Source organism: Candidozyma haemuli (genome assembly GCF_002926055.2).
Source record: "Candidozyma haemuli strain B11899 chromosome Unknown D_2014730914, whole genome shotgun sequence".
Taxonomy (NCBI): Eukaryota; Fungi; Ascomycota; class Pichiomycetes; order Serinales; family Metschnikowiaceae; genus Candidozyma; species Candidozyma haemuli.
Genome location: NW_020289911.1, coordinates 647,595 through 660,511, shown reverse-complemented (window position 1 = coordinate 660,511; position 12,917 = coordinate 647,595). Strand labels below are relative to the sequence as shown.

The 12,917-nt window shown below is 43.9% G+C and overlaps 6 protein-coding genes across 6 annotated transcripts; 3 read left to right on the top strand and 3 right to left on the bottom strand. All coding sequences in view use genetic code 12, as the record gives it.

Annotated features, from left to right (window-relative positions):
* Window positions 1-410: 410 nt before the first annotated feature.
* On the top strand, window positions 411-1,085 carry CXQ85_002728 (uncharacterized protein; the record flags this gene model as incomplete). Its single annotated transcript, XM_025486393.1, has 1 exon — window positions 411-1,085. One exon carries the CDS (start codon window positions 411-413, stop codon window positions 1,083-1,085), a length of 675 nt encoding a protein of 224 aa, XP_025343943.1.
* A 299-nt stretch (window positions 1,086-1,384) lies between these two features.
* On the top strand, window positions 1,385-3,334 carry CXQ85_002727 (signal recognition particle subunit; the record flags this gene model as incomplete). Its single annotated transcript, XM_025486392.1, has 1 exon — window positions 1,385-3,334. The coding sequence occupies one exon, from the start codon at window positions 1,385-1,387 to the stop codon at window positions 3,332-3,334; it is 1,950 nt and encodes a 649-aa protein (XP_025343942.1).
* A 75-nt stretch (window positions 3,335-3,409) lies between these two features.
* On the bottom strand, window positions 3,410-5,182 carry CXQ85_002726 (uncharacterized protein; the record flags this gene model as incomplete). The annotated part of the gene is made up of 1 exon (XM_025486391.1): window positions 3,410-5,182. The coding sequence occupies one exon, from the start codon at window positions 5,180-5,182 to the stop codon at window positions 3,410-3,412; it is 1,773 nt and encodes a 590-aa protein (XP_025343941.1).
* Window positions 5,183-6,994: 1,812 nt separating this feature from the next.
* CXQ85_002725 (uncharacterized protein) lies at window positions 6,995-7,750 on the top strand (the record flags this gene model as incomplete). The annotated part of the gene is made up of 1 exon (XM_025486390.1): window positions 6,995-7,750. One exon carries the CDS (start codon window positions 6,995-6,997, stop codon window positions 7,748-7,750), a length of 756 nt encoding a protein of 251 aa, XP_025343940.1.
* Window positions 7,751-7,789: 39 nt separating this feature from the next.
* On the bottom strand, window positions 7,790-8,779 carry CXQ85_002724 (uncharacterized protein; the record flags this gene model as incomplete). Its single annotated transcript, XM_025486389.1, has 1 exon — window positions 7,790-8,779. One exon carries the CDS (start codon window positions 8,777-8,779, stop codon window positions 7,790-7,792), a length of 990 nt encoding a protein of 329 aa, XP_025343939.1.
* Window positions 8,780-9,839: 1,060 nt separating this feature from the next.
* CXQ85_002723 (NADP-dependent alcohol dehydrogenase) lies at window positions 9,840-10,940 on the bottom strand (the record flags this gene model as incomplete). The annotated part of the gene is made up of 1 exon (XM_025486388.1): window positions 9,840-10,940. The coding sequence occupies one exon, from the start codon at window positions 10,938-10,940 to the stop codon at window positions 9,840-9,842; it is 1,101 nt and encodes a 366-aa protein (XP_025343938.1).
* Between the last annotated feature and the right edge of the window lie 1,977 nt (window positions 10,941-12,917).

Sequence of the window (12,917 nt, the reverse complement as noted above, 5' to 3'; positions counted from 1 at the left end):
CGCCAGGAGATAGATCTCGTTAATGTAGCCTCACGCTTATTTAACCATGTATTCACGGTTGCAAAAAAAAAGTGCGGAAACACGGCTACGTGAAGTAGTACTCACCTATAAACCATTCTACTAAAGGCCATTGGAGAATGACTGATTCCCCCAATTGAAGTAATATTATTTCCATTTCCACCGTTAATTCTCGTGTTTCCCATATTTTTCCACATTAGCAGTTTTACACGATATGGTCGCTCCTTCATCTACCGCTTTTGGCTGCGAAATTCCCGGTCTTAGACCGTGGCTGACCGCGAAACGTTATGGCGTATATAGGCACCCCGATACACGGCGCCAAAAACACCTTTTCTTGATATAAAGCTTCAGTTTCCTCATATCCCCAGTTGAAACATTCGTCAACTTCTATCATGTCTTCTTCAAGAATGCCCTTGTCTCCAAGAAAGGAGAGTTTGCTCAACTCGAGAACACCTTCTCCTGAGAAGTCAAACTCGAACAGCCCCACAGTGAAGACCAACCCATTCATGGCCCTGCTGGTCAGGTTGCCTAAGATTGGCGTTGACTTGGCTCCCAAGAAACAGCCATCTGCTCTTGGGTTCACTATTTACGAAGATACGCCTGAAGATGTCATGAAGTACCAAACCCTGTCACCAGACCACACTAATGAAAACACAGATGACAAGGAAAACATCTTGCAGCCTAAGAAGATGCCTTCTAAGCAGTCCTCATACCAAAACAGAAGACCATTGGGTAATTTGAATGTTGACGATTTCCCAGGTTACATTTCTGCTGCCGGTTCCATCAGAAAGGGTCCAGTGAGACTCCGGGAGTTGTACCACTCTAGAACCTTCAACAACGAGTCCAAGACCTTGCACAAGTACAACAGATTGCCCAGCTATATCACTCCACCAAGAAACCTGTTGCATAAGATCTTGTATTGTGGAGGAACCGAAGAAGATGACATTGAGCGTAGACTCAATCTCAAGCTGAGGGAGTTGGCTCGCAGAAGACGTCTGATGTCTGTGGGCTTCAACAAGGGCAAGACCCATTTAATCACAAAGAATCAGTTTAAGATTTCGACGTGACGCCGTCATGATACTCCACATTCCTTTTAATATTCTCATTTTCTCATACCCCAACTTACCATTGATACCCATCAACCAATGCACAATCCATGCATTTTTTTACGTTTCAGGAATTTCATAATACCCATATAGATATACAATAGGAATCATATATCACGTTCTTATCATTTTCGTCTATCTTCTCTAAACACTAGTGTAATTGGGGTTGACCTGCAGAGACCTACTGAAAAAAACCAATGTTGGACGAATCCTCATTATCAGCTTTAACCTCGAAACCAGCCACACATAAAGAAACCAAAATGTCCGTGCTCGAGGCATTCAACAATCTCGATGTGTCCTCGGCTAGAGACACCTCTGACCATGAGGCGATCTTTGAAATCTCATACCAGTACTTATCAGGTGCAGCTGGGTTCAACCACTCTGTTTCATTCAAAAACTGTATTGTCGCCTTGATTAAGATGGATAAATACTACAAAGCCGTTGACTTGATTTCCAAGACTAATGCTGAAGTCACCAAGCAGTTTCCACTCGAAGTTGCCTATGTTTACTATAAAGTGGGTGATTTGGAGAACGTGAGGGCTGTCTACAACTCCGCTAGCAACGGAGACTCCGACGATACTCTCTCAAGAGCTCTCAAGCATGTTTTGGCTCAGACTTTGTATCAAACTGGGCTTGTTGCTGAAGCATTGAAGTTGTATCACGAGTTGATTGCAACCCATAAGATAGATAGCGAGTTGGATTTGGCCTGTAACGAGAGGGCTATCATTTTCCAGCTTTCTCTTCAGAAGAATGTTTTTAAGGAGCCACACTCAAACCTTCCAGAATCCAAACAGAGTTACGACTACTTATTCAATGATGCTCTTATCGAATTATCGCGTGGTAACAGCACCGAGAGCTTAGAGTTGTTAGACCAGGCATTGGAGACTTGCAACAAGCAGAATAGCGATTGGCCAGAGGAGGATTTGGTATTGGAAACTGCTCCTATTAAACTCACGATAGCCTACATCTACCAAACAACCGGCAAGGCTAGAGAGGCGCTTGAAGTGTTGAACTCGTTTGATGCCACTGCTATCTCGGATCTTTTGGTCAATGCTGTACTCAAGACTAATTACTACTCAGCGTTGCCACCTCAAGATAACCTCAACTTGAGCCAAAGATCTCTCAACTACAAAAACTTATTGCATAACTTAAGACTTAAGTTAACCCGTTCCCAATGGCAAATTTTGGTCAAGAACCATTTGCTATTGTCATACCAAACAAATACCCTTTCACGCTCATCGAATTACATTAAGAACTCTTTCGCAAAAGAATTCAACGAAGAATTTACGGGTGACTTCTCCCCGCTAGTCTACAAGGTTCTTTTGAGATTGAATATCTCTGCTGAAGAATTGAACAGCGAGGAGACCAACAAGGCAGTTGCCAAAAAATTGAGCAAGTTTGTCCATGCCGAGTTGCAAAGCAATGAAGTGAGCAACCTTGTTGTAGCAGGTGCCTTGCTCTTGACCCATGTTAACTCCAAGTTCGGTAATTTCGATCAATCCATTAGCATTCTAGAGCGCATCGTCGAGATTGAGCTTAAGTCTTCCCAGGAAGTCAGACTACATGCTGGTGTTTTGGGCCTTTTGATACTGCTTTACGAGCTTCGTAATCCAAGCAAATTGGATGCCTTGTATAACGAGTTGATCAAAAAGCTTGAGTCGATTCTGAAGGATCAACTTCAAAATGATGGCATCTTGTATGATCTTTACAGAGCGGTTGCATTGAAGCTTTTGAATGTCAACCAAAAGGAGCAGGCATACAACATCTTTGAACTTCTCGGGGCAGCAAATCCAAATGATGCGGTTGTCGCAAGCATACTCAATGGAACCACGGATAAGTTGACACCTGTTGAACAATTGGAGTCCAACACCGAAGTTTCAGACCTCCTAGAACTTAATGTCGATACCTTGATTGTGAAGCCAGAGACAAGATCAAGAAAGCCACATGGTTTCAAGAAGCCAGAAGATAAGGTGGTTAAGAAACGTAAGCCTAGACTTCCTACCACCAAGTCCGTGAAACCTGAGGGAGAGTTTGACCCAGAGAAGGATTTGGATAAAGAAAGATGGCTTCCAATGAAGCTCAGATCATACTACAAACCATCCAAGAAGGACAAGAAGAAGGCTGGTGGCCACCAAGGAGCCCTTGAATCCTCTCCAGCACCTCAAGGTGAGTCAAAGAAGCAAAAGAAGAAGAAGAAAGGTAAAAAATAGTTCTAGCTTGACGAATTGAATGTTTTATTTCTATTATTAATGGGCCGTAGCTAAGTAGAACTTACGGCTAGTAATTTAAGACGAGTCCTTGATAGCTTTTTCAGAAGTTTGCTGTGCATCTTTGACCTCAGTAACGGATGATTCTGTTCCAGATTCTGGAACAGGGAAAGGCTCTGAGTCAGTTTTAGAATTGTAAACGACAATACCATTCTGGCGAGCAAAACCTCTCTCTTGTTTCTTGTAAAGGTAGAGAACAAGGAATGTCCAGACAGACAAAGCGAATGCACTGGAGGCGGTGAATGAGTAACCCTTAAGGTAACGTGGGGCCTCAACAGTTCTCCAAACAATCACAGCCATCCAAGCAGTGGAGGCTTGTGCCAACATATTCATGATGACCATAGTAACGGCTCTTCTCTGTGCATCTCTCCTGCAAATATCGTTCATCCAAGAGTACAACACTGGGGCCATGGCCCAACCGAAATACTGAAGACACCAAGCAAACCATTTAGCATCTTCTGGAATTTCCCATACTGCAAGAAGAACGTTACCCAAAATATTGAAAACTTGGGAGAATATGATTGCCAGCCATCTCAGTCTGAAAAGATCAGCATACATACACGTAAGGAACAACCAAACTATACCGAGACCAGGGGTCAAGGCACTCTTGAACTGGATTTCTCCCTTGGTGTATCTTCCGAGAGACTTAATCCACAAAATGTAGGCACCAGAGGAACCGTTGTTGTTGTTCCAGCAGAAGATGTTCCAGATACTCAAAACATAAATCTCCCAGGAGAAAATGATTCTTCTCCAGACCGGCCAAGAGAAGAACGATCTCCACAAATTAACCTTTGGCCTTCCACCAGTATGGTTCTTCTTAAGACGGTAACGAAGCAAACGAATCTCGTCGTCACTAAAGAAGATGGAGTAACAGTCAGATGGAGTACCTGGAAGCATGTAAAATCCAAGAATTGCAACCACCACAGAGATGATTCCGTCAATGATAAAAATCCATCTCCATGCAGCAAGGCCACCGACACCTTCGAAGTTGTTCACAATAGCACCGGATATCAAACCCGATGTCATAACACCAATGTACTGGCCAAAGTAATAGACCATAGATCTTCTGGCAATCATACCCGGGTTATAAATGAAAGTGCCGAATAAGTATTGGAATGCAAGGTATGATGGGGCTTCAAGGGAACCAATAAAAAAACGAAGGACCTGAAGGTCAGTGACATTTTGGACTCTGTATGTCAAGATGGTAAGAATGGACCAAATGAGCTCGAGGCCTGGTAAGACAAAGTTCAAAGGAACACTGTTCAAGCAGAACATGAAAGGAATCTGAAAGACAATGTTACCAACAGTAAAAAGTACCTGAGTATTAACCAAATCGTTACCCACCATACCAATGTCTTCCTTAAGACCTGCCGTATAGGCATTGTTAAGGTTAGTCATATCCAAGTTCTTAATCCAGTAAGCAAGCATGGAGTAGAAGGTCAACAAGATATCAATCTTCCACATGAGCTTTCTTTCAGCTGGGGAATCGTTCTCATCGAACCACTTGTACCACTTGTGCAGCTGTCTAGCCTTCTTGTTCAATCTGTGTTCGTACTCATCAAAGAACTTCCACCAAGGTCTGTTGGCTTCATCACGGTACTCCAACTCATCTTCATCCTCTTCCTCCTCTTCGATCTCGTCGGCTGGCTTTTCGTAGTTTCCTTCTTGGATACCAACCACATCTCTTCTCTCAGCAGCGACTTCTTCTGGGATGTCTTCATCAACGATTCTTCTCGTAGGGATGAAACCCCATTTCAACCTACTAAAAGGAACCTTCACAGACTCAAGCATTGGAAGAACGCAGATACTGATCTACAAGAGGGAAACCCTTCCTCTTATATATTTCCCTCTGCTGCCCTACATCTCTCGTATGCCACATTAGTTTTCTGCACTGCGGTTATGAATTCAACTGGCAGCTAGCACGTCATTTGCAATTTCCACCACCTCGCTAGGCAAAAAAATACTAGAAAAGACCGGTTGCAGCAAGGCCACAGCTACAATTTCGGGACCATGTTTTGCCCCATTTGATATTCCAAGAAAACTGGTATGCTGGGCCGATAAAATTGGCCTAATCAAAAGTCCAACTGTGGCTCTTCGAGGACCCTTCTGTGGGATGAGTATTACTAGGGCGGTACCCGAAAAAAAAAAAAGGAAACCGAAAACGCCTTTTTAGTGTTCGCAGTCGGACCCAGCCGCTTGAGAAGGCTTGGACCGAGTCACATATATTAATTATCCAAGACAAATAGCAAAAAATATTATTTGAAACATATTATTCTCTAAACGAGGCGCTTCTTTTTTGTCTTATCGATAATCTGTGGCACATGGTATCCCCAAGCGTGGCTCAAACTGTTTTCTTATTAACCAGCTTCCATGAGCGAAGACTCGCCTAAAAACCGTTACACAAGGCCTTTTGTGGTACATCTTTTTTGTAAGACCAGCATATTCCGGTCTCTGATTCGCTTGATTGAGCAATCTCATCTGTTTCTTTTGCATCTTGCATGTTTTTGAAAAATTTTATGGAAAAATCCATCGGCCAATGTAGTTGGTTGGGTTCTTGGTTCACTGAGAACGGCTGAACGCCAGGCTTGTTTAGTGAGAGTGCGTGGTTTTTTGGTGTTCTTTTTTTTGGTTGTCTTTTCTCGGACTTGGTCTGCTGCCTCGTAACCCATTACTCTGGGAGAGCACCCACTTCGGTTTTGTGTGTTGAAGAGAAAAAGTGTGAAGTGTAAAGTGTAAGTGAATCAGATAAAACACGGTTAAAGGCGGGAAATATACGACGGGTATAAGTTGGTATGGTTCATAGTTTCGTATTTAACTAGCATTGTTACTCATTATTGTGAAATTTCATGGATCTCACAAACAACACTACTCTGTGGTTTCCATGATTCTATGGTTTCCAAGATTTTCAAGACTTTCCAACTTTTTTTCTTTTCCATACTTCCATTCAATTTCCAAGCATCATCAGTCCCCTATCAGTCTACATATCTGATCCATCTACGTCAGAGGACATCCTTCTATTCAGGCTTGTAAACCCTGAAGGTTTCCTTTTTCTTTTCGCAGCCATTGAGGTGGATGAATCTAGGCATTCAGTGCGGAATTGCCGCTAAGCAACGGAAAGCAAACCAAGAAGAGTTCCATGAAGCAAACAAATTAAAGAAGGAAACAGAAAGTAGGACAAAATAGAAAGCATGCCAGATTAGCGATAAGAGGAATTTTTTATATTGTGGGGGCGATAATTTTTCATCTAAAAGGGCATCAACCCACCCCTCCGTCTATCAGTTACCTTTTTCATTCGTTCGTTGGCGGCAGCAGATCCTCATCCTTCGCTCGCACCTCCCTATCTCTGTATAGCCGAAGGTTGGCGGGCTGTTTCTATGTAGTCTGGTGGTGCGCCAGAGACCGTATCCACCTGCCGTTCCTGGCTATGCATCAGACAAGGTGAAGTTGGACCAGATCTATATAAGCTCGAGGGCTTTTCCTTGTCCCAGAACCTCCCCCACACCATCTTCTCATCTTTATACACTTAGATTGGGTTATGCAAAGACTAAGTTATCAGTATAAATTTGTCTTATCCTTTTAATTGCACGAATTTAATTCCACATCATGAGCAAATTAGATAGAGTCAGACAATTGACCTTTGATGACGTGCCCAAGGCCGCCAGAACCCTTTCGGAAGCGTTCGCCCAGGACGCCTTGGCCCGTCTTATTACCTGTCATATTAAAGATCCAAAACAGAAGGATAAGGTTAACATCTTGTTGTATGAGGCCTACCTTAGACAGCACATCGCCAAGGGCATCTGCCTTGGTATCGGTGAAACCGATGACGCTTTTGAAACAGCTGCCATCTGGGCCACTCCTAGCTCTGTTTCTGATGGCCTAGAGAGCTTCCACACCATGATGACCGCTGGCTACGGCAAATTGTGGGACGCTGCTGGCGCTGAAGGCCAGGATAAGGTCTTCAATGGCATGTTGCCTCTTTTGCACGACACCTGTGCTAAGATCTTCGCTACCGATAGAAGATTCAAGGGTAAAGGTGTCTACACTTTGGTGTACTTGGGCTCCATTGCCGCCGCTAGAGGAAAGGGTAACGTTAGAACCATGTTCGACTACATGTACCAGAAGTACATTGACTTGCCCAACTCCGATAACCTTGCATACTTGGAGAGCTCTTCTCCAGATAACATTCCAATTTACAACAAATTCGGCTTCCACTTCTACCAGAACATTGCTTTGGGAGACAAAAACAAGCCCAGCGCCCAAGAAGGCGAAGATTACGCTGTTATGAACGTCATGATCAGGGGCCCTCATGGTAAGGACTGGACTGGGTCCGCCACCCCCGACTCTGTACACAAATTGTAGACCGGTTTTACCGTAATGATTACATTAAATATATACAAGTTATTCGTCTAAAGAAAGCACACTTCTCTGAGATGGAAGATTCTTATCAGCAAACTCAGCCTTGGCAGCTTCCTTCAATTTGGCTTCCTGAGTCTTTGTCAAGGGCTTGACCACCTGGTCTGGTGGAACGAAAGTGAAGTTACCGAAACCAAATTCACGGTCGGTCATCTTGTTGAGCACGTAGAGCTGAGATCTGACGTATCCCAAAAGTGCTTCAATGTGTCTCATGTCAGCATCTGGGTTACCAGAGAAGATGTTTCTCCAAAGAGCTGCTGCAAATGTGATGTCGTCAGTCATAAGGCCCTCGTCGTAAGACACATTAAGACCCAAAAGCTGTTTGTGGAAATCCTTCAAGTAACGCTCAATGATCTTGTTGGAAGCGATGTTCAACTCACCAGACATTCTGAGCTCCATATCTCTGAAAATTCTGTCAACCAACTTTTGCTGGTAGTTTCTGCCGTACTTAAAAGGCATAGCTCTCATTCTGACAGAAAGAATCCAGTAGTGCAAAGCAGTAATCTGGAAGTGCTGAGCAAAACTTTTAGGTAGACCCAAGGTCTCGTAAAAGAATCTGGCAGTGTCGGAAAGCGGCTCATTTGGGTAGTACATACCTTGACGTTTACATTCGCCAAAGTAAAAAGAGCCGGCGACTGGACCAGCTCTGGATCTGTCCATATCGATGTTGAACACTCTGACGATCCACTGACCTATGCTTTGTTTCCAACCCGACATTCTGTAAGTAGGGTCATTTTCGATTCTGTTATCGGACAAGAATGGCTGTTTGCTGGTTGGTTGACGGATCTTACCCTTGACTTCAGGAATAGCCTTAGGTAGATGAGAATCCTGGGCCAACTTGGCTGGAGACTCGATGTTCTCCTTGTTCATAAGGGAAGGCATCTGCTGGAACTGGGTTCTAGAGTTCGTGGCGAGAGCTCTGATCCCGACCCATCTTCCAGGAAGGGCCCTGGAGGCAACAGAGGAGTTGAGCATGATGTGATGGATGGAAGTTTTTCAAGTCTGGTTCTGATTTTCAGTGCCTGCTCAGGACTGCATGGCCTGAGCCCACAAGGCCCAGCTAGGAGTATTAAAGGGTAGAGAAAGAGAAGAGGAAGAGTGAAATGTCAGTTAAAAGGTTCTTTAGGGGAAAGTTGTGACTAGAATGATAAGTAAAAGGGTTTGTATAAGTCTAGATAGAGATGTTATATTAATAGGTGTGCCATGACTGGCTGTAGGACAGAGGTATGGAAAAGCCGGAACCAGACCAACTTAATAGTTCATTGCTGTTGTCTAACTTTCAGACACGAAGAGTTACCCCCTTTTAGCAACTTCTGTTCTTTCCTTTGAATCCTTATTGAAAGTTGTGAAGTTCATGGCAGGACTAACTGAGTGTTTCGCAGCCATTTCGCAGCCATTAATGGCACTGTCTAAGCGCCATACAACTGACCATATATAGAGAATATAAAGAAAAGAAGAAATAGAAGGACTTAAAGAGTGCAGAGGTTTCTTAAAGGACACAAGTCTCCATTTAAAGTTTCTGTTTCCTTCCATACGTGATGTTACAGCACTTCATCAAAGTTGGGGCCTCACCTTTATTCCACGTTGCTCTAGTCTCTACAAACTACTATAACAATGACAAAAAATCCTTTCCAAACCCCGAAATCCACTCACACTTCTAAACATACACTTCCTAAACTCTTCACAACTTGTACTTAATGCGTATACTAGAGCTCCCTTTTCCCGCTAACAGTGTGCGCTAAGTACCAAAACCTACTGGACAAAGCACTGAACAACCTACTGGTGCCAAACAAAGACATACCAGGACGCCTGTCAATCATACCAAACAAGTTGACTAAAAAGGCAAGCGTAACCTTCCCAACCTTAATTATATGCCCCCTCTATGGCGTTTTTGGTCAATGCTTGCGGGGGATGCATTACGGGTATTCCGCGCCTACCATTGTGGTTATAGCTTAGTTAGTTGTATATATTGCCCGGCATTCCTCCTGTAATCTAGTTACTCTACTTTGCTGTCTAATGCCTTTTGCCTATACTCTTAAGCGAAAGCTTTGGCATAGTCGGTGAAGACAAATCTATATCTCACGTCACCATTGTCACATCTGCTTAATGCTTCGTTGCAGCCATCTTCAGAAATTGGGATCTTTTCAATCATTGGCTTGACGCCCTGTTCGGCTGCCAACTTCAACATATCAAGAGCTTCGGTCTTTGAACCGAGGAGGGAAGAGCCAAAGGATCCACCGTTGGAAAGGAAAGAAAATGGAGAAACCTCAAACTTGTCCTTGGCTGGAGGCAAACCAACAGAGATGAAACGACCATCAACCTTCAAGGTGTTCAAGTATTGGTCCAAGACGAAACCTTCAACACGAGAGGCACAGTTCAAGACCAAGTCGAACTTGTCGTGGTACTTGTCAGACCAGTCGCTCTCTTCGGCAGTGGCAACGAAGCCGTCAACACCAAAAGTGGAAGCCTCCTTCTTCTTGGAAGAAGAACGAGAGAAGGCGTATACTTCAGCGCCCAAGGCCTTGGCGAATTGAAGAGCCAAGTGACCCAAACCACCAATACCGACAACGGCAACGGTAGGGTTCTTAAGGTGGCCAATGTTTCTGACCAATGGAGAGTAGACGGTCAAACCAGCACACATCAATGGAGCAGCGACCTCAGACTCCAAGGCGTCTGGAATTGGGAAGACGAACTTCTCGTTGGCAATGGAGTGGGAAGAGTAACCACCCTGGGTGACATAACCGTCAGCAAAGTTGTCAACACCATTGTATGTTGGAACACCTTTACCACAGTATTGTTCATTGTCGTTATCACAACGAGAACAAGCACAGCACGAGTTGCTAGCAGCACCAACACCAACACGCTGGCCAACCTTGATATCCTTGACATCGTCACCGACAGCAATTACCTTACCGATGATCTCATGGCCGACAACCAAGTCCTTTCTCTTGACATTACCCCAGTTCTCCTGAGTTGCGTGAATATCAGTACCACAAAGACCACAGCAGATGTTCTCGAGGACCACGTCGGTGGGCTTGATTTCTTTACGTGGGTAGGAGACCAACTTTGGCTTGTTCCAGTTAGCCTTACCGTCAACAGCGAAGCCTTTAAAGTTATCAGGGACAGATACAGTCATTATTGAATTGATAGATGATGAGAGCTGAAGTTACCAGAGATACTACGGTACTTATACGCCCGGCAAGAGCGCGATGGACTATGCTATCACGTTTCGACATGCTTGCGCTTCATGCTTGATTACAAATTCGCAGCATTCCTCGGCACTATATCGGGGATAAACTTACCAGGTCGTGGCTATCACATAACGGTTTTGCAGGGTTTGAGACCTTAATTTGGTGAAGAAATCCGGAGAGATTTCTTCGAGATTCTTCGGCTAGCATAGACCAGCATATACGCACATGTTTTACTATCTTTAAAGCGTGCTGGAAACCTAATACTAGGTTAGCGACAAGTTGGTGATTCCGCAGATACAACCTGTCAAAGCTGTCAAGTTTCTTTTGGCACAGAAACCCACGATAAGGAATTATGGCCGAAGGTCTCCTTTTCATCATCATATGATATAGGAAGGCTTTTCTGTATCGACACTGAATACTTACTGCAGAAGCTGGCTAGATGAAGTGAAAAATAGCATAGACTGCATGTTTTAAGTGCCTTCCAATGAGCATGGCTCTGGGCATAAAGATAGAGCCTCTTACGATCAGCGAGTCTATAGAGGAATGAAATGCATTGCCGAAATTCGTCCACATATAGCATGGTCATGGTATTGCCACTGCCACGTCTAGACGTCTTACAAGAAGCCATCAGTCTAAAATTTCGCAGCCATCGTAAGATGTATTGATACGGGTGTAACCGGGTTGCAAACCCACGATCAAGGGATTTCCAGGAAGGAATAGTAGACCAAGAAGAAGTCGAACATTTCTATTTAAGGTGAGTTTCCAGCCCCATCTCCATCAATCTCTGTGAATCCCCCAACTTCCCTATTCTATCTCGGTGAACAAAGAATTCCACTACTGTCAACTATGAAACATCATATTTGACGTCTCTGAGGCTGAAAAATACCCAGCATAAATCTCTACCTCCACTGGCCAACCCTCCTGTCTTACAATCTCAATCCCAACCCTAATCTCTCAGGACACTCCCATACCACAAATTCTACAACCCTCACTGCTTCCAGCCCACGCCCAACTTTTCTTGACCTATGGTTGCCAATCCTGTCTTTTGCCTCGATTCGCAACTCCTTTATACTACGTCAAGAGGCTGCAAATGCGTGACAACAGTTGGTCTCTTCCAGCCGTTGACACAAAAGGAGGAGATTTTATTGGCTCCTCTTAACTCCAAGTCCACATCCCAAGTAATCACCTTCAAAACGAAATTCTTCAATTCCACTTTCTACATTTTTGTCTCAAGGTGGACTCGCGCCTGCGAAGACAGTTTACGGAAGGTTCCTTTTTTTTTTTTTTTTTTTTTTTTTTTTTTTTTTTCGCGCCTCTTTAGACATGGCCAAATCCAGTTACGCACTTTCCCTTGCTTTTCTAAAAATCACAGCAACCCGAAAGACCGGATTGCCATTGATCCACCAACCCCAGTAAGACCATTTTTTTAAGTTTTCGTTGTATTTTACAATTTTCAGGTAGTTTAAGCAAACACCCGTGCACCACCTGTCGCCAGCTGCATACCAGCCACGCCAAAACCAAGCTGCGTTTTACCCTTACGCCCTTTTTAGAGGGACCCGAGTTGCAGCCAAATCTTCGGTGCCCCAGAGAATAATAGTGAGTGCATACACAAAAGTATATCGCCATTTGTGAATTTAGGCCCGGAAAAAATTAACGAAAAAAAAAAAAAAAGAGAGAGAAAGTAACATAACAGTGGTCATTCAGTTTATTTCCCTTAAGAACACTAATACCCTTCCCACATCCATTTGTTTCATTACGTTATCATCTACAAAACCGTTTCCATCCCATTGATCTTCGGCTGCAAACTCCATCAACGTTCCCTTATTTTTTTTTTTTTTGGCATCTTGTACCCGTTGTATGGACTTTCACCCCTGGCCACACACCACCAACACCACAACCATAAACACCCATTTAATTTCTAA